The 20642-nt window shown below is 40.8% G+C and overlaps 1 protein-coding gene across 1 annotated transcript in view; it reads left to right on the top strand.

Annotated features, from left to right (window-relative positions):
* PAK5 (p21 (RAC1) activated kinase 5) overlaps positions 1 to 12831 on the top strand; it is a 101562-nt gene extending 88731 nt beyond the window's left edge. Inside the window, exons 8-11 of the mRNA XM_049649826.1 lie at positions 8162 to 8287; positions 9851 to 9985; positions 12424 to 12529; positions 12704 to 12831. Coding sequence (XP_049505783.1) covers positions 8162 to 8287; positions 9851 to 9985; positions 12424 to 12529; positions 12704 to 12831 — 495 coding nt within the window. The remainder of the gene's footprint in view (positions 1 to 8161; positions 8288 to 9850; positions 9986 to 12423; positions 12530 to 12703) is intronic.
* Positions 12832 to 20642: the final 7811 nt, after the last annotated feature.

Raw genomic sequence — 20642 nt, 5'->3', positions numbered from 1 at the left:
GAAACTTATTTTCACACAGAAATTTCCACACAAACGTTTATAGCAGTTTTATTTATAAAAACCCAGAACTAGAAACAACCCAAGTGTCCTTCACAGAGTGAATGGTCAAACAGATGGTGATTTGTCTATACCATGGAATACCACTCAGCAAAAAGAAACAGGAATGAATGAGTGATACATGTAAGAGCTTGGATGAACCTCAAGGAAATTGTCCTAAGTGGGGGGAAAAAGCCAATCTCAAAAAGATACATGCTGCATAATTCCATGTATATTACATTTGTGAAATAACATAATTATAGAGATGCACAACAGCGTAGTGGTTGCAGGGGTGAGGGACTGCAGGGCGATTGTAAAGGGGCAGCACAAGGAGTCTTATGGTGACAGTAGAGTTGGGTACCTTGAGTGTGGGGGTTGTTACTCAAGCCTACAATATGATTCAGTTGCAGAGTATTTACACACACTCACACACTACATACATAAATGAGTTCATGTACAAATGATTATATCCTAGCAAGCTCTATGGACTGTACCAACACCACTTTCTTTGTGTTGATATTATACTACAGTTGTATAAGATGCCAGCAGGAGGGAAGACTGTGTGCACATTTCTTTGCAGCTTCTTATGAATCTAGAATTATTTCAGAATAAAAAATCTAGAAGAGACAGTGAATTGCTCAGGTTTCTTTTAAAAGGATAATCCTTTCTGGCCTCTTCCAAGACTAGAAGGGGATGATTTGCTATCAAAGTTAAACCGTTCGCTGTTTTTCTGTTGCAGAAATAATGTCTAGTGAGTCACTAATTCGCATTTAGCAGGGGGAAGAGGGGGGTGGTATTTGGTGTTTGAAAAGGAAAATGAATAGAGCAGTTGCAAGAATTACATGAAGTAATCTGTGTAAAACCGGTCAAAGAAAACCAGGTACAAGGTAGATGCTCAGAGAGGATGATACCCCCTTTTTAATTAAATTCATCTATGATCTTTCTTTGGCCCAAGACTTACATTTGAGAGATGATACTTAGGAGCCACTAGACACTGAATGATTTAACTTTTACCAAATTCATTGGCTAGAATGGCATTCAAACCCATGATCTATTAAGCCAAGTGCCTATATTGAAAAGGGACATACACGGTGATTTTTATGGCCCTCTTTTTTTTAACTAAAATTTGATTGCCACAATTCACGAACCAGGACATTTCACATAAAATTTCAGATTCCTGTCTTCCTTTAAAAAATCTAAGTATCTTTGGGGCACCTGGGTGGCTCAGTCAGTTGGGCGACCGACTTCGGCCCAGGTCATGATCTCACGGTTCATGGGTTCGAGCCCTGTGTTGGGCTCTGTGCTGACAGCTAAGAGCCTGGAGCCTGCTTTGAATTCTGTGTCTCCCTCTCTCTCTGCCCCTTCCCCACTCATGCTCTGTCTCTCTCTGTCTCTCAAAAATAAACACTGAAAAAAATTTTAATAAAAAATAAAAAAATAAATAAATAAATAATCTAAGTATCTGGGGTACCTGGATGGCTCAGTCGGTTAAGCATCCGACTCTTGATTTTGGCTCAGATCCTGAGCTCACAGGTGATGGGATCGAGCCCCCAGTTGGGCTGTGTGCTGACAGCATAGAGTCTGCTTGGGATTCTCTCTCTCTCCCTCTCTCTGCCCTCCCCTGCTCTCATGCACTCTCTCTTTCAAAATAAATAAACATTTGAAAAAATCTAAGTATCTGACAACAGTGTGCCTGAATTCACACATGGCAGTAATGGCGGTGGTGTGATGAGGGTGAATAGCGCCTTGGAGAATGCTGTTGGTGCCACACCCATACCTTCACCAGACTCCGTCTTTCAGTACTCACTAGTTCTACCTCCCAGTGCCACCACTGGCATCCCTTTTTCTGGGGACTTTCTCCAGCTACTGCAGTCTGTTCTCCCAGTACACAGAAGGCTAGAAATTCCAGAGAATTAACATTCATGTTCCCTAGGAGCAGCCCAGGATTAAGTGATGGGAGTTGCTGTAGAAATACCCAGCTCTCTTGTCCTTGTGTGGACTAGCTCTGAGGCACTGTTCTGTGGTCTCCCAGACTTCCTCATCAGGAATGAGCTCTAGTTCCCACAGTGGTAACTAACCTTTGACTGACTGCCTTCCCTTCCCTGCTATATATCTCCGTTTCACTACCAGTGTTTCCTATGTCTCCCCAGTAAATGACTTGCACTGACTCCTTGTCTCACAATGTGCTCAGAGGGGGCAAGGGCTGAACTAATCCAACCTCCAGAGATAATGTAATGTGTTTGTACCCTCTCTTTCACAGGATTTAAAATGAGGGTAAAGGGTAGAAAAGTGGCCATAGATGTCAACAAGGGCCTGTGACTATTCCACACCCCCTGTACTATGCCCTGACAATCATCTGGAAGTCAGTGTCTCTTCACCAAAGGCATGTACCCCTAGTTTTCCATGGTCTTCACCCAACCCATTAAATTCATTGATAATTTGCCTGGCCCCCTTAGGCATTTGAGTGTTTTTGTCTCTCAAATAACTGGAATTTTAACAATTAGAAGACCTGAAGATTATCTCCAAGAAGCTCTTTCTAAATGAAGAAAGATGGGAACATGTTCCATACCTTGCATAAATTCATTCATTTCCCATAGTCTCTGAGATATACCCAGGCTCTGTGTGCTCTCTCTCCCCTGCTACTCCACAGAGGTGGCTTTTCCTACATAGGAAACACAGCCTGACAAGTCAGGAGACTGGGTCTGAGTCCTCCTCTAATACCATTGTACAGTCTTGGGCAAGCTCCCACCCTGTCCCACTTAGTCAAATGGCAGAGGAGCCGGCTGAGGCCACTATACTGGTCCACCTTAGCTGCTGTGATGGCCTCCCTCTCCTCTCTGGTTGAGGAGCTGAAGAAGCTGGAGACACCTTCATCCATCTGGCCCCTTCTGTTACCCTTCTCTGTTCCTTTGTCCCTGGGCCATTGTTCTTAAAACAAGTTCTCAAACCTTTCAACCTTAGTGAGCATAAAACCTTGGCCAAAAACCAAATTCTTGGGTCCCCACCCCAGAGATTCTGATTCAGCCAGACTGGATGATACCCAAGAACCTGCATCTCTCCCAAGTTCCCACGGGATGTTGATGCTACACGTTTTGAGTACCATTGCCTTATAGGAAGAACCCAGGAACCAGGCACAAAAAGCATCCATCTGTTTGCCTTAGCAAAACCTAGAGCAGATGCATGAATTCTTTAGAGTGTATGCAGTTTACAAAATGAGGGTTTTACCTTCTCTTTTAAACCTGTAGCTATCTTGTAGATAGACTCTCCTCCCAGCCATCACCCATGTTTTTATGTGGCCCCTGATTCCTAGCCAGGGCACACTGAGATGAACAAGATGTCAGCTTTAAAGAGCAGCTTTGAGCTCTGACCTCTGGTTTCTTGTCTGGCCCGTGGGGAACAGGCTGCATCTCCTCCTTTTTTTTAGGGGTTGGCCATGTTCTAGCTACAAGTCTCTTAGCCTAACTGCATTAGTGAGACAGAGTGTTTCCTAATACACCATGCTGTACAGTTCTATCTCAAATAAGGCTCAGCTTAGAGTCTGTGTGATTTTCTTTGAAGATCTCCCTACAGTACTTTATTATACTCATTACTTAAGTTCCCATTATCTACTTTCAGATTTATTTGGAAGAGTGTTGTGTGCAATTATGTTCTTTTAGAGAATTGTCTCTTTTATGTCCTTGGATGAGTAAAAAAAAAAATCATGTAAAAGCAGTTGCACTTCTACAACAGAGGAACAGGCCTAGCTTCCTAGTGTTGAGTTTCAGTTTCTCACCTTACATATTGCTGAGATAATTATTAGTCTGGAGGGTTTGGGTTTTTTTTTTTTTTTTATGTCTAGAAGAAGAAAGCCACATTAGAGGTATTAAAAGCTGCCAATACCAAAATGCTGATACATTCACCTCCTTAATTCATATTTTTTAAAATCTACAGGCAAAAAATATGCTTTGGCAAAATTGTTCCCCCTCCACTGTCTGTATAGTAGGATTGCAAATTTATTCACACCAAAGCTTTGGAAATAACCACACATGCATGCACCATCAATTATAGATTCTCTGCTTCTTTTTTTTTAAATGTTTATTTATTTTTGAGAGAGAGAATCCCAAGCAGGCTCTGCACTGTCAGGGCAGAGCCTGACACAGGGCTCAATCCCATGAACCGTGAGATCATGACCTAAGCCAAGATCAAGAGTCAGAGACTTAATCAACTGAGCCACGCAGGTGCCCCTAATTTCTCTGCTTCTTAAAACTGATCTTCACTTCTTCACAAAGCTCCACTGATGAAAAGAAAAGAAAAGAAAAGAAAAAAGACTTTTAATTCAGTCCATTAAATTTAGCCTGCTTCAATAATTTAAACATTGTCTGTCAAAGTTCAACCACATTATTATAAGCTTCAGCTGATACCTTAGAACCTCAGTCTTTCAGATTTGGCCACCATCTCCTCCATATTACCACTTCCTACCACCCTCTTTCTCAAAGGGTCTGGGAGAATAAGGGACAAATGTGGCTTATGGGAATTCAAAGTAAAGGATATTAGACCCATTTTGTTCCGTTCTGGTCCCTGCCTTGGCATAACTGGCTTCTTCTACCAAGACTGGTGACTACTGATGATTAACAGGTCACACAGCTACTGGACTTTTCAGGAAGGTGTCTTCTGCAGCATTTCACAAATCTAGCCTCTTTCTTCAAGTCTTGAAAGCCATCCTGAAGCTCCTCATGTCAACCACTTCCTCATTCCCTCACTGAGATCTGCAGGAGCTCTGGGCCCCTGCACAGTAGACCAAGACCATGGAAGCCAGAAGCGTTGCCTCAGGTTCTCTGCCATCCACTCTGTTGTGCCATCTCTCCACGGGGGCCACATTGAGCAGAGCCAAGGTTGATGTTCAGCCAGTATTCACTACTATGTCTATACCCATATTAAAATATTGCAATATTTTCATGCTTGTTAATAGCCACTGTTTCAAGTCATTGGAGTATCCCCCATTATGACAGCCCTTTACTGGGAAGCCCCTGCCTTATTAAAGATAGTAAAACCCCAGGAAAACTCCAGGACACAGCTCAACTTTATGTCTGGATTCCAATTGATCTAGATGATTCTGGTTATTAAATATTTTGAATACTACCTCTGAACACAGATGCATGTGGCTTCTCCTCTCCCTTGCTTGTTTGGTGGTGTATGCTACTTAGATATTTCTGAAGGTCACCACCATCTGCTTGGGTGACGGAAGTGATATATAATAAATTGGGACCTGCCATAATCAAATCACTGCTCTTTGCCTTCTTCTGCAAATAATTCCAGGCTAAAAAGGATTGGACTATAGGATTTTCACTTCTCTGAATTGTAGATTCCTTTTACAATAGGGCAGCAAGGATTATGGACCAGCTACTATGGCCACAGCTCTCTCTTTATACTACATGGGAAGTCTATGATCTGACTCATCTGGGTTTGATGCTTGATATGCCAAAGCAGTGGAGAAAAATCATCTCTCCATTAAACCAGCTTTCTATAGCATTCCATCTGAAGCATTTCAATCTCTTCCCACCCCAAACCACACCAACACTAACCTTGGCCTGATTAGAGAGGAGATCATGAACAAGGAAATAGAAAAAGACCCCAATAATTTCTGAAACATTATTCCCACTTCATCTGTGTTCCAACTTTGATTCTAGTAACAGCTGTCTTCAGTAAGTCAATAGTGGTTTCAGAAAGAGTAGCGATGTGTCCTCTACCACATGATCTGCTATCATATATGTATGTGTCATTATAAAATAAATCAATCTAATAACATGTGTTTTTGGTTACCTACTGTTTTCCCAGCTTTTAAGGAACACAGTGAGGCTTCACAATTAAGAGGTAGAACCGTTGCCTCTGAGGACTGTCATCTCTAGTTGGAGGGACAAAATCAGCATCAGAAAATAGTTCAAGATTGAGTGAGTGCTAAATTCTCTCACATCTGGAAAGGAGAGAGATCAATATGGGCTCTTGAGAAAAAATCTGGAGGAAGTGAGAAGTGACCAGGGCCTTGAAATATGCTTAAAAATTGAATATACTTACCCACTAAGATTAGGAAGTAGGCAGAGATGTTCCCCTTCACCTCTCCTTTTCAACATCATACTAGATGTACTAGCATATGCAGTAATTAAAAAAAAAAAGAACAATAAAAGTTATACATACTGGGAAGAAAGAAATAAAACTGTCTTTCTTCATAGATGACATGATCATCTATGTATAAAATCCAAAAGAATTGACAAGAAAAACTAAAACTATTACAAGGTTGCAGGATGTGTGGTTTTAAACAGAATTACATCATTTTGCTATATGCTAGTAATGAACAAGTGGAATTGGAAATTAACACAGTGCCATTTACACTAACACCCTAAGATTAAACATTTATGTATAAGTCTAACAAAATGTATACTCAGTTTATATGAGGGAATCTACGAAAACAGTGACAAATGAAATCAAAGGACTAAATAAATGTAGAGATATTCCATGTTCATGGATAGAAAGACTCAGTATTGCCAAAATGTCATTTCTTCCCAACTCAATCTATAGATTCAATGCAATCCCAGTCAAAATCCAAGCAAATTATTTTGTAGATATTGACAAGCTGATTCTAAAGTGTGTGTGAAGAGGCAAAATACCATCACACTAGCCAACGCTTATTAAAGAAGAAGAGCAAAGTCATGCAAGACTACCACTGCCTTACTTTAAGCCTTACTAGAAAGCTCTAGTCATTGAGACAGTGTTATTGGCAAAAGAATAGACAAATGGGCCAGTGGAACCAAATAGCCCAGAAATAGACCCACATAGAGTCAGCTGATCTTTGACAAGGGAACAAAAGCAATACAATGGACCAAAGATGGTCTTTTCAACAAATGGTACTGGAACAACTGGACATCCACAAGAAAAAAACTCTAGGCACAGACCTTGTACCCTGCGTATAACTCCATGTGGAAACATATATTCGATGGAAATCTAGGTTTAGAAGGGAGGAGAAAGAGATCTTAATTAAGCATGGGAGGAAGAAAAGTACCCAGCAAGAGCATATACAGAGAGAAGAGGTGAGGGTTAAGACCTGAACCCTAGGAAGCCCAGTCTTTAAGGCATAGGCAGCAGAGAGACAGCCAGAGAAAAGGGCTGAAACAATTCAGGGAGTTCTAAAGAGAATTAAGGGAGAATTTGTGCCATAGAGACTATACCTTTAATCTATGAGAATTTTTATTTTAAATGCCCATTCTGAACCATTGTTTTCTTTGCGTGTATTCTGTCATCACCAGTAGCCCTAAGTGGCAGTCCTCTTCAGTGAGGCCATCTGAAGTTCAGATCAAGTCATCATGAGCAGGAATCATGGCCCCCACAAATGAACTGAATCCTGGTTCTCTGAAGTATACACACCTGCAGGGTGCCTAATGGTCCAGTATGTTCTTAAGAGTAATCTTGAAAGCTCTGTGCAAGAGTTCTCAGGGCTTTTTTTAATGACATCTAAGGTAAATAATATATATATATATGTTGGTTGGATCATTAGGATGACCACCTTAAAGCCTTAGTACAAGTGCTAACATCCAGTTTCTATACCCATATTTCTACCTACACTGATGTTCCCATTGGCAAATTCAATCTGTGATGAGAAAAAGAGGAAAACAAAAACAAGAGCCAATATTCAGCATTCTATAGAAATGGGGCCTTGCATTAATTCAAATATAGAAATGGGGTTGACGATTTTAATCATCTCATGGTACTTGGAAATCTAAATATGTTCAATGCAAAACAACCTAAATTCCAGCAGTTTGTACAAAACTCACGTGAAGAATAGCAATTCACTTACACTAAGCCATCATCTGTATATTAAGTATTAGAGTTGTGGGTTTGAATTTTAACAAATGTGTTGTCTGGAGTGTAATTTGTAAATTTTTCTGGTTTCACATTTGCAAGTCAACCCTGGTGGAGCCATGAGAGGTTTTTCCATTAAAATGGATCATGCCTTTTCAATAAAAGGGTCTGACCACCTCCCATATTTCCAAGGCCTGTTCATGAGACTATTTTCTTTTGAATTTGAAATTCTCTTTCTCCATCTGGAAACTGGTATTATTAGATTGTTACCTTGTTGTATTCCTTTCCTTTTCAGATAAAGCTATCTGACTTTGGTTTCTGTGCTCAAGTTTCTAAAGAGGTGCCGAAGAGGAAATCACTGGTTGGCACTCCTTACTGGATGGCACCTGAGGTGATTTCTAGGCTACCTTATGGGACAGAGGTAAGGGGGTGACAGTCATTGTTTGGGAGTGGCAGGACAGCAGGCTTAGGGATTCAGTGGTTCTGGGAGAGTTAATGACCACAGATCAGGGTGATGACTTTGGACTCCACCTTTGACCCCGTTCACTAGACTTGTCACAGGAGGTTGTGGCAGGAAGGGGACTGGCTGTCATTGAGGAAATCACCACAACATTGACCCAGGGGCATTTATTGAGGTCCTAAATAGACACTGAGTGTGGGGGAGGTAGATCACTCAAACTCCAATCGCATCCTCTGTGGCAGGCACACTCAAAGCAAGGCAGTACAACTTGAAAAGTAGCCAGAGATGCACAGATGAGCAGGTGTCATAGAGGGACAGAGAACAAATGTTTTCCCAGAGAAAAAAAATTATGTATGAATATTATAACATTTTAAAATACGGCACAATTTCTGTTTCCCTTGGAAAAGAAACAATTGCTCGTGATCTATTAAGGGACAAGGTTTGGAAATGTGAAAATAAGGGGCCAGAAGGAGTGGAGGAAAAGCCTTCTAGGGAGGGAGTAGCATGAGTGAAGCTCTGAGACACACAAGTTTACACACAGGGCGGCAAGGAGTTCGTTCCGGCCAGGCACACAACATTTCCACACATTATGGTGCAGAAGGTGATTCTAAGAGAGGAGAAGCATGAAGAGGCAGCATGGACCAGTGAACTAAGGATATTGGCAGAAGTGAAGGCAGACTCTGCTCTCTTTCCTTGTTTGCTCGCCCTTGAATGAGTACTTGTTTTTATCACTGTGGTCCCAAGAGCATAAATTCTCAGTGAAGATTACAGCAAGGGTTATAACAGGAATGCAGCTAACTGATAAGAGGTATAATGAGGCTGTAACAGGGAAGTGGCTATAACTGGGAATTTATAGCACAGCGATGGCTTCTCGTTGTCCTGACTTCCCATTCTTTACTTGGAAAGAATTGCTTGTCATCCCTTCCTTTTCTTTTCTCCATTCCCTGAAAATGTTTTTACAAAGCAGAGTGTTGTGCATGCTGCTTCAAAATGACAAAATGCAAAGGAAATAACTCCAAAGTAGAGAAAGAAGAACTATTTTTAAAAATCCAATTAATAAAAGGATCAGCATCGTGTTGTGTAAAGTAGCTTTTTGCGGTTTGTTATGAATATGTCAGCTTCCCTTTTTTATGGTTTTAAATGCAACTTTCTTCTCTACATTCATAGTATAAAACTTTGGGTGTTTTCCTCATCTGTCCTGATAGGCCTGTAAACACCAAAGTTAACAGTAAAAAAAAAAAAAAAAAAAAAGTTCTGGACTCCTGAGCTCCAGAATGTTAACATATTCATGTGTACCTAAATGACAGAATCTTCACTGAAGTCACGTTTAGAAAGAAATGAAGACCATTAGCAAAAACTTTATAACTCAACAGTTCAGTTTATAAATCTGTGTTGTAAATTTTGAGAGTTTGCAAATACCACATTAATTTATAAATGGATATGAATCTGTTGGGTCCCCTAGACACATCCAGAATTTCAGAATGTTCTCCTGGCCTGAGATAACCATTGGATTGTCCCTAACAGGTGGATATCTGGTCCCTCGGGATCATGGTGATAGAAATGATTGATGGCGAGCCCCCCTATTTCAATGAGCCCCCCCTCCAGGCAATGCGGAGGATTCGGGACAGTTTACCTCCAAGAGTGAAGGACCTACACAAGGTGAGAAACAGCATGTGTTGCTGAAGTTCAAAGTCATTCTTAGCTTCTCCATTCTCTCTGTAGTTTCAAAGACTTGCCTATCCTCCCCAGGAGTAGATCCTGGTTTATGGGCATGAACTTTGGAATTTGAATCATTTGAATTCAAATCTCTGCTCTTCCTGTTCACTCACTGGGCTAGGTACTTAGCCTCTCCATCTCTGAAGTCTATCTGTAAAATGGGATACAGTTGGCTCCTCTTTTGTAGGGTTGGCTAGAAGAGTAAATTGGGCACTCCACAAGAACTCCCTCTCCGAGCACCTGTGACATACTGGGGACTGTCCTAATTACTGGGGATATCGTAGCACAAGACCTCAGATTTCCTGAGTCTCATAGAGCTTGTGTTCTAGTTGGGGAGTCAGATGGTAAACTATAAACAAATGAAGGAACAAAATTCATTTCAGACAGTGGTATATGCTATCAAGCAAATAAAACACTGTAATGCAGTGGAGTATGCAGGAGAGGGGATTCATAGCTTGTTTAGGTTGAAGGGTGAAAGAATCCCTTTCTGAAGACAGATTAACTGAACTGGAATATGAATGGCAAGACGGAGCAAGATATGCAGAGATCTGGGAGAAAAATGTCTGAGGCAGAGGGAACAACAGGTGCAAAGGCCTTATGCCAAAATGGAAAGATTCTGTGGCTGACCAAAGTGAGCCAGAGAAAGGAGGAAGGCAAGATATGTCAGAGAGGTGGGCAGGGACTGGATCATACGGGCCATGAAGGGCATGGTTAAGGGACCAAGTAGGATCTTTCCTGTTTCCTAAGGATTGCCAGGTAGGGTCAAGCTCAGAAAAAAATGATGCTGAGTCAAAGAACCACCAGTCTGGGGCGCCTAGGTGGCTCAGTAGATTAAGCGCCTGACTTTGGCTCAAGTCATGATCTTGCAGATCATGGGTTCAAGCCCCGCATTCAACTCTGAGCTGATAGTGGGGATCATTTGGGATTCTTTCTCTCCCTACACTCTCTGCTCCTCCACCACTTACATTTTCTCTCTCTCAAAATAAATAAATAAACTTTTTTAAAAAATAAAGAAAAACAAAAATTACCACTCTGTTAGCTGCCAGTGCAGGTGGAGGGACAGGGCTTGCTGGGAGGGGCCATTCCCATGAGATGATATAACACTGACCCAGACACACACCTCCCCTGCCCTCTGCCTCATGGCACTGAGAGGAAGTAAGGCTGCCTTTTAGGGCAGTATTACCCTCTTCCCCCACACCGAAGTCTTAGAGAAGAGCTCCCAATAGAATCACCCCTATAGTTGTGTGAACTTGCAAAACAAACAAACAAGCAAAAAACAACCAGGAGACTGTTTGAATCTAACAGGAGGTTAAAACCTTGACCAAATTGGAATAAGTTTATACAATTAAAAATGGCTAAAATAGCATGATATCAAAAGAGTCCCACATCCAAAAAGAATGGTGTGATGTTCTTCAATGTCATGTAGAAGAGAAGCCTTAATCCTAATGGTCAAAGATTAGACACTGCCCAAGGTTGTTTTCCAAATTGATAAATAATATGTGGTACAATTTAACAGTGAATGTTACACAGCATTCATGAAAAGGAGAAAGCTTTTACCATGCACATCAGGATGAATCCCACAGACGCAATGTTGAGTGAAAGAAGCCAGTGAAAGAGGGTGAAAGAGGAGACTTGATGGTATATGACTCCATTTCTATAAAGGACAAAAGAGGCAATGTTAATTCATGCTATTAGAAGTCAGGAGAGTGGTAATCCTTTGCAGGGAGATGGGTATTAACAGGAAGGGGGCCGGAGGTCAGCCCCTGGAGTGGTAGAAATGGTCTGTATTTTGGTGGGCCTGGAGAGTAATTAGGTGTAAATATATAGAAAAATACTACTGTAAAACATACACGTCATATTTATACATTTGTATGTAAGATATACTTCAAAAAGTGAATTATAATGAATTACAGAAAAACATGTTATCTGTGTCAGGTAACCCTACAGAAGCTTGTTTGTCTTCAAGAAGGGGGAGTCCACAAAGCCTAGATGGTTACAGTTAGAAAAATAAAACTATTCCATGTTTGTACCACGTTTCATCATATGTGTGTGACCAGTCCTTATAAATAGTAAGCACTTCATAATGCTCATAATGCTGTTATTTCTATTATTATTCGATTTAGTCAGCAGATTGTCATTCTTTATTGCCATGTCATTTGCTCATATTATTTCAAACCTGAAGAAGGTAAAGAAAACATCTTATGTTAATAAAGGCAGTACCTGCTTTTTGCTTTCATAACTTCTATCTTCTTAAGCTGACTTTCTAGAATTCAATGTTGTTTGATAGAATGACTTAACTGGAAATTGGCTGGGAAACCACTCTAGGGGAACTAGTTGCATTTCTGTGTTAGTCCTCAGAATGGAATCTTGTGTTCTCACAGGTTTCTTCAGTGCTCCGGGGATTCCTAGACCTGATGCTGGTGAGGGAACCCTCACAAAGAGCCACAGCCCAGGAACTCCTTGGACATCCATTCTTGAAACTGGCAGGTCCGCCATCTTGCATCGTTCCCCTCATGAGACAATACAGACATCACTGAGCAAAGGATTCAGTGGAAGCGCTAGATGAGGACATAATTGTGGACTCTACCCAGCTGATTGGTGGGACAATGTGATGACAGGCAGGGTTCAACAGACCAGGGCATCTTCTTGTGTCTTAAATAGGCATCTCTCCACCGACAGCTGGCGTGATCATTTGGAACAAGGCTTTAATAAGTCATTATTATATTTTTCAGCCCTTCATCCAGCAAATCAGAAGGACTCAGTACAAACTCCGTTACGATATATCCTAGCCACATGCAGGGTAACGAATAGGATTTTCTATATTAAAAAAATACTTTTCTGGAAAAAAAAAAAAAAAAAAAAAGAAAGAAAAAAAAGAAAGGGAAACAAAAAGCACTTTTTTCTTAATGGTAGCAGTGTAATGTATTTTGCAATGAATTTGTAATTTTTCTGTACGATAGTTTTGATAATTTATAGTACTTTGATGTCACGTAGCCATTGTATCAGTTGAAGTAATTGTTTACTAGCAAGAGTTTGAACAAAAGCCTTTCCTACTTTTTTATCCCTTTCAGAGAACCAACGATTCTTTAGGAACTTTGAATACTGAATGACTCTCAATCACCGTCAGCTTTAGTAGAATATCTTTCTTATCTTAACAAGTGTCTTACGTGATGGAGGAAGAATTAAGAGTGATGGTGATGGAGGCACACATTTCACTTATCCAACCAAAAATAATAAAATAAAATTTGAGCCACAATATGCCACCATGCTACTCCTTGGGATAAAGCTAAATATGGGGAAAAATCAAATTTTCCTTCAAGGCTATTAATCACAAGCCAGTATTTGCGCAGCAGGGTGGTCCCCAGAGTGCCCTCTCTCAGATAGGTATGGCGTCCCCTTGTGGCCAAATTTCCCTCCATGGGAATAATTTCAGTGCTATGATCATTGGACTCAGTTCCCCAAATTGAATGTTTTAAGTAAGACTGTGAGAATTCCAGTCTCACCAAGGGAAAGGAGAGAGAACAGGGCAAGATGTTTGGGTTCGTTTGTCACTGTTTTTAAAACTCTGTATGCTAGCACACCAAACTCTTGTCTGTATTTACCTTTGTACCACAGTATTAATTGCTATTGTTCATGTGTTGTGCTGGAAGTTGAGGATGAATTAGGAAGGGGGTATCTTACCAGGTGTGCTCTGACTTCAGTTGTGACCATGTTATAATGTGTTTCCGACATAGGAGAGATGTACTGCTGACTAGATCTTCTTGAATGTTGATAACAATGAATGATGACTACAATACATTTTGTGTTGCTTGTTGGATGAATTTGCATGTTAACTGTAGGCCAATATAGATTTGCCTTTAAAAACTCTGGAAGAGCTACATAGTCATCATTAGTTTCTATTAATTATGCATCAGAAAAAAAAAGCCATTTGTTACCAAACTGGAAAACCAGAGGCTTTTCTTAATGACTTCACATACGGTAACAAAAAGGATTTGAAATGTATGAAAATGCTCTGGTTGCTCTAGGCATAATTAAGAATTTTTGTAATTAATAGGTTGCTAATTATTTACTATAGCTAAAAAAAGGGGGGGAAGGCATAAAATGACCTCTACAGATTAGATTTTCAGTTTTTCCCCCAAACTGGAAATGTCTCACCCTAAATAGGATCTATAATTTTGTTTCATAAAACATAGCAAAGCAATGTTTTATGTAAAATATTAAAATATTGATATAAATATGTATGAATAAAAATCTAAATCCAGAAAATGGCCGTCCTAAAAGTTCATGGGACAGATTGTATTAATTTAACCAGGACTATGTAGAAGTAGAAAGAGAAAGAAAATCTTTTTTTAACCAGAACAAATATTAAAAACCATTGCAGAAAATAGTGGATTTTGGATTCCAAACATTTTCAACAGTGTAATGGAAATTTTTCTGTAATTTTCTTATCACTGGGTATTTTATAAATATTCATTGAGTTTACCAAAAGTTACTGTAGCTTAAAAGGTTTTGTGAGCACTAACTATTGGCAGAAACTGCACTTGCAAATAAAAATAAATGTTTGCCTTTTTCCCATCGTGTTATTAGAACATCCAGTGATTTCCCAAATTAGTTTTCTTGGGTAACCAAGAATGGTTTCTTTATGATCTTAAGGAATGTACATGAGTTAGTATAATGCTATATGTAACATCATGATGACATGAACCAAAGATAAATATTTCCATCCCCGGAGGATACAGATGGTGTAAGACTGTGGTAAAGATACCGCAACTGAGAACAAAATTACTAAATTGTGGAAGGCCATGGGCAAGGAAAGCCAGGCTCATGGCTAAAGACCCTTACACCTTTTTCCTGTGTCAAAGATGCTGAACTGATCTGAAGGCTTTTACCAACAGAGACATAAAAAGGAGATTATTCTGGATCAGAGCAGGTATGTGGCTCTCTGGCAGCTGGAAAGAGAGTATTGGGTGCCTCTTCTTCTTTGGCAGACCAGAGAGACATTGACATTTATCCTGTGATGTTGAGAGGGACACTTGTATATAAAGAGCTTGTTTCTCACCCAGAAATTTCAGGTGGTGGAAACCCTCAGGAAATAGCCTGAGATAGCAGGATGAGAAAGGATGTAGTATATCATGTGCCAGGGAAGAGAAAGCTGGAAGCTTCCTCCCCCAGGCAGGAAGCCATTACAGAACATAGAAGAAGAGGTCCCTTTGTCTATGATAGATAATGGAGAGGGAACAGGGAACATATCAAACCATTAACCAAGTAATGAGATGCCTCCCTTGGAGAGTGCATTGGAGGCATGCACCATGGGGGAAATTAAAGGAAGATAAGGCTACTTTTCTGCAGGGTGAAGGGCTGAGGGTGGAGCTGAACCTTACTCTAAAATCTGCATATACCATCTACACCAAGACCACTCTAAACAGCAGAGGCTGTAGTCTTCAGGCTGACACAAATGACATTCAGCCTCTCCCCTTCTTCCAACAAAATCTCCAAGGTGGCTGGCTACGCCCAGCTGGGTTACTGGAACCTCCCTTCCTGGCTGCTCCCTATGCATTTGGGCCATGTGTTAGTGTGACACCCCCATAGTTTGCGTGAAGGGTCTAGAAGAAAGAAAAGGAGACTAAGAATGCATACTGTGTCTTCTGCCACTTCCTATCTACTGCTGCCTCTTTCTCTGATACAAGTTTAGCCCAAGCAAAAGAGAAGGGAGTTATTTTGAATTCGAATGAGATTGATTTTTTTAAATGGATTAGACAGTTGGAATCACACTGACTTATGGTTGTGTCCCCATTACCCACTGGGAAGAACACACTAGCAATTACTGAAAAAATAAAATCATCCCATGAAGTTAACAACTCAATGAGTTCAGATTCTTTGGTCAAACTGGTCAAATGAATAGCACTGTGTCATCAAAGAAACAGTAATGAGGTTCCAGGCAGAGAAAGGATCGATTCAGTCTGAAGCAGGTACAAGATGTACAAGCAGGAGCAGTTCTGTGAAAGTGACACAGGGTAGTACAAATCCAAATTATTCAGGAAAGTCGGTCAACTTGAGCCTTCACATGTGTGCATTTTCAGTTGGATTTCCAGGTCAAATAAATATATTACCTTAGTGTGGGTTCTGCCAAAAGGAGAACCTAAGACAGAGACTTAGATACAAGTACTTTATTTGGGAGATGATGCCAGAAGCTCTCTCACACGGCAGAGTGGAGAAGTGACATGAAGAAGGGAGGTAAGTTTTTTAAAAATGGGGGTACCACTGTGGGTAACTGGGGCTCAATCCCAGTGAAGACTTTCTGGGAGAGACACTGTAGAATCGTTCTTCTGGGGTTGAAGATGTTTGGATATTTATCCACCACCTCCTACTCCTCATTGGTTGATAGTTGTTCCAAGGATATCAACTCCTGAACTTCTATCTTGCCCTATATATGGGCAAAGTTTGTTCCCTTTGACAGAGAGAGGCATGGGAAGCCTGTACAGAAACGCTCAGCACATGGCCTCCAAGAAGGGCTGAGGGAATATGAGACCCTGAGACCCTGACAACATGTCCTACATAAATAGATAAAGTGAAAGACACAAAGAGAAGCCTTGAGAAGTTCTATAAAGGTTGCTGATTTATAGATCAAAATATACTTTTTTAAAGGCAAAGGGATTTCTTAGCCTGAAAGATTTGCCCACGTAGCAAATGCTTTGATAATTATGCCTCACCATTGTCAACATTTTAAAAATATTAAAGCTAGAAGAGACTTCAAGATCTTCCTTCCATGATCCATTTTAACTGAGCCAAACAAGGCTCCCAACGTTAAGTAATGTCAGTACATTAATCTTACTACCTGAATGGAACACACACACACACATACACACACACACAGACTTCGGTTCTGTTAGGGCAGGAATTTTTACTCAGTTTGTTCACTGATGTGTCTTCAGCACCCAGACCAAGATCCAGAAAACATATGGTCAGTCAATGCTAACACATACTTGTTATCTCATTTGTCATATGAGTGTTTGTGAATCCTTCCCCAGCAGACAACCTGACAAGTTCAGTCACTTTTTTCTTTTGAGGTAATTGACATATTAATTTCAGGTGTATAGCATAATTTGCTATATGTATATGTTATGAAATGATAATTCCAGGTAACATCTATCAACACACATAGTTACAATTTTTTTTTCTTAGGAACACTTGCAAGATTTATTCTTAGCAACTTTCAAATATACAATATGGTATATTAATCCGTATTGTATTATTATATAATTATACTTAATAAGTATTATTGATCCATATTGTATTATTAATTATATTGTATTATTATTAATTATACTTATTAATTAATAAGTATTATTAATTATAGTCACCAAGGTATACATTATCTTGCAGGACTTATAAAAATTTAAAAAGTTGTAACTTGGACTCCCTTCATCCATTTCACCCACCCCCTATCTCTTGCCTCTGGCAACCACTGATCTGTTCTCTGTATCTGTCAACTTGTTTCTTTTTTTAATTCCACATATAAGTGAGATCATACAGTGTTTGTCTTTCTCTGACTTATTTCACTTAGCATAATATATGTGATTTTTTAAGATATCTCCAACAGATGCAATGTGTTGATTTCTACTGATGACACACAGTTCCTGGTTATGCTGTAGTGCTTTGGTGCCTATGTTCATAACTGAAGCAAATGCTACCTTTCTTTTCAGGTTGGTAAAGGCTAAAGGTGTAATTTTTTCCCTTACAAGTTCATGGACTCTGATGGTCTCCCCAACCCCTATCAATTGACACCCTCCCCCAGTGGTTTCCTGGGCTGGGGGAGCAGGGAATCCCTGCATAGAAACATACTCTGAATTCAAAATAAATTGACATGGAAAACTGTGGGTGCTAGGTTAAAACCCCCCCCACACATCAGTCCCTTTGGACCTTTCCTGAACTCAGATGGCAGGTGACATTTGAATGCGCATGTTAAGAATTGTGCCAGAAAGCATGTCAGTAAAACTAGCTTTTATGGAGCATTTCCAGCATGCCAGCCATTGTTCTAGGGACTTAAATATACTGTCATGAATCCTCAAATAGCTTTGCAAAGATTAGGGAGTAAGCTCCATTTTCAGGAGAGAAAACAGAGAGAAGCCCGATAATGTGGATAATGTTGCAGGTAGGCTGAGAGCAAAGGCTTTTTCACCAGTTTCCATACCCTGCATCAAAATGAACTGGGAAGCATAGTAAAACTGCAGATTCCAGGTCTCACCACAGAGATTCCCTATCGGTCTGGGATGATTCTCTAGAACTGATGTTTTATTTTTCTTTAATATGAAATTTATTGTAAAATTGGTTTCCATACAACACCATTGGTTTCCAGTACTCCTTCCAACAGGTGCCCTCCTCATTGCCCATCATCCACCCTCTCCTCCCTCCCACTCCCCATCAACCCTCAGTTTATTCTCAGTTTTTAAGAGTCTCTTATGGTTTGCCTCCCTCCCTAATTTTTTTTTCTTCACTCCCCCATGGTCTTCTGTTAAGTTTCTCAGGATCCACATAAGAGTGAAAACATATGGTATCTGTCTTTCTCTGCCTGACTTATTTCACTTAGCATAACACTCTCCAGTTCCATCCACGTTGCTACAAAAGGCCATATTTCATTCTTTCTCATTGCCAAGTAGTATTCCATTGTATATATAAACCACAACTTCTTTATCCATTCATCAGTTGATGGACATTTGGGCTCTTTCCATAATTTGGCTATTGTTGAAAGTGCCGCTAGAAACATTGGGGTACAAGTGCCCCTATGCATCAGCACTCCTGTATCCCTTGGGTTAAGTTCCTAGCAGTGCTATTGCTGGATCATAGGGTAGATCGATTTTTAATTTTTTGAGGAACCTCCACACTGTTTTCCAGAGTGGCTGCACCAGTAGAACTGATGTTTTAAACTGGCCCCCTGGGATGACTGATGCCAAAGCTGCTTGCAAACTGCTCTTGGAGACACGCTGATTTAAAGCTACATCTGCCTGGTTCTGGTCACTCTGGTGTTTGTTCCCAGGAAGTGACTGTGCCCAATGCCAGCTGGGACCACCTCCCCGGTGAAACACCCCTTCCTGAGCACACAGCTTGCTGCCTCCAACAGACACTGCTGGGCTTTCCCACCACCTCTCCCCTCTCCCACCCATTTCTCCCTTCCTGTTTCTCAGGTGTCTCCCACACCTACTCGGCTTTGCCAAGTCTTTGTTAACAGAAAGATTGGACAATTGGTGAGAAGCGAGTGGTTATAGCTTAGAAGGCCTTCTCAGGCTGGAGAACAGTCTCCCCTGCTCCCTGAGGCAGCTTCACTGGGGGCTATTTCCCCATAATGGGGGAATCTTGCAAAGAAGCACATTCAAAATTTAATTCAAACTCAGCCCCCCCCCCCCCCCCCATAGAAACCTGCATATGGTCCATCTGGCCTGGCTTTTCCAGGCAGGCAGACCAGCAACCAGACACAGCATCCTTTTGTGCCCTGAGGTAGTTGTGTTTAAAACTGCAGTAAAAAAAAAAAATGACAGTTACAGGGGTAATTGAGCATCTGTGGTTTGTCTGTTTTCTCTCTTATCTCTGAGCTTGAGAAGCAATGCAGATACATGAGCCACCATCTCAGCTTGCTATACTCAGGGACAGGAGCTGCCGTGAAATGCAGGACAATGGGAATGCCCATGAACGGAGTCCAGGCTGAGATCCAGGGCTGAGTCAGTTCCTCTGGACACCTTGTGTTATCCACCCAGAGACCACTGCACCTGCCCTCACCAGGAGGCTCCCCTTTATTCTACTGAGTTGATAAGAAAAAGGCGGGACTGAGAGAAATGAGAGGGTCAAAGAAATTAGGCTAAATTAGGCTCAGTTTGAGCTGAGCTAGTTTTAGGACAACTAGATGAAGATGCTGTGATTATAGCAATTATAGGCATGGTAATGTGGCTTTATATACATACCGCATATTGCAGGTAAGAAAGCCACTGGAATTTGAGAATTAAGAAAGTTGGAATCTCGAAAGATTTAATGAATCAGCTTAAACACAGGGATGTGGCCATGTTTTACATGACAACACTGTAAAAAGAGCCAGGGCACTTGTCCTTTTTAGAACAACCTGTGTATGGGGGCGCCTGGGTGGCGCAGTTGGTTAAGCGTCCGACTTCAGCCAGGTCACGATCTCGCGGTCTGTGAGTTCGAGCCCCGCATCAGGCTCTGGGCTGATGGCTCGGAGCCTGGAGCCTGTTTCAGATTTTGTGTCTCCCTCTCTCTCTGCCCCTCCCCCATTCATGCTCTGTCTCTCTCTGTCCCAAAAATAAAAATTAAAAAAAAAAAAAAAAAAGAACAACCTGTGTATGTATGTCAGCCCTCCCCCATAGACTCAAAGTTGTCAGTTTACCCCTGTATATTCAGCACAAGAGACTGCTCAGTAGGTGCTCAAAACCTGTTTGTTGAACAAATGAATGAATGACAATACCAAAAACTAATCATGAATCCTATGTTTTGTGAAAGTAAAATTTTTAAAAGACACAAATTTCCTTTTGTAAAAGTAAAGAGATACAGAGTATTGAGAAGTGTGAGTCAGGTCTAAATTTTTTTTTTTTCCTGA

The sequence above is a fragment of the Panthera uncia genome, assembly GCF_023721935.1.
Source record: "Panthera uncia isolate 11264 chromosome A3 unlocalized genomic scaffold, Puncia_PCG_1.0 HiC_scaffold_11, whole genome shotgun sequence".
NCBI classification, from domain to species: Eukaryota; Metazoa; Chordata; class Mammalia; order Carnivora; family Felidae; genus Panthera; species Panthera uncia.
The sequence above is the reverse complement of the archived record's forward strand: the minus strand, read 5'-3'. Positions and strand labels throughout refer to the sequence as shown.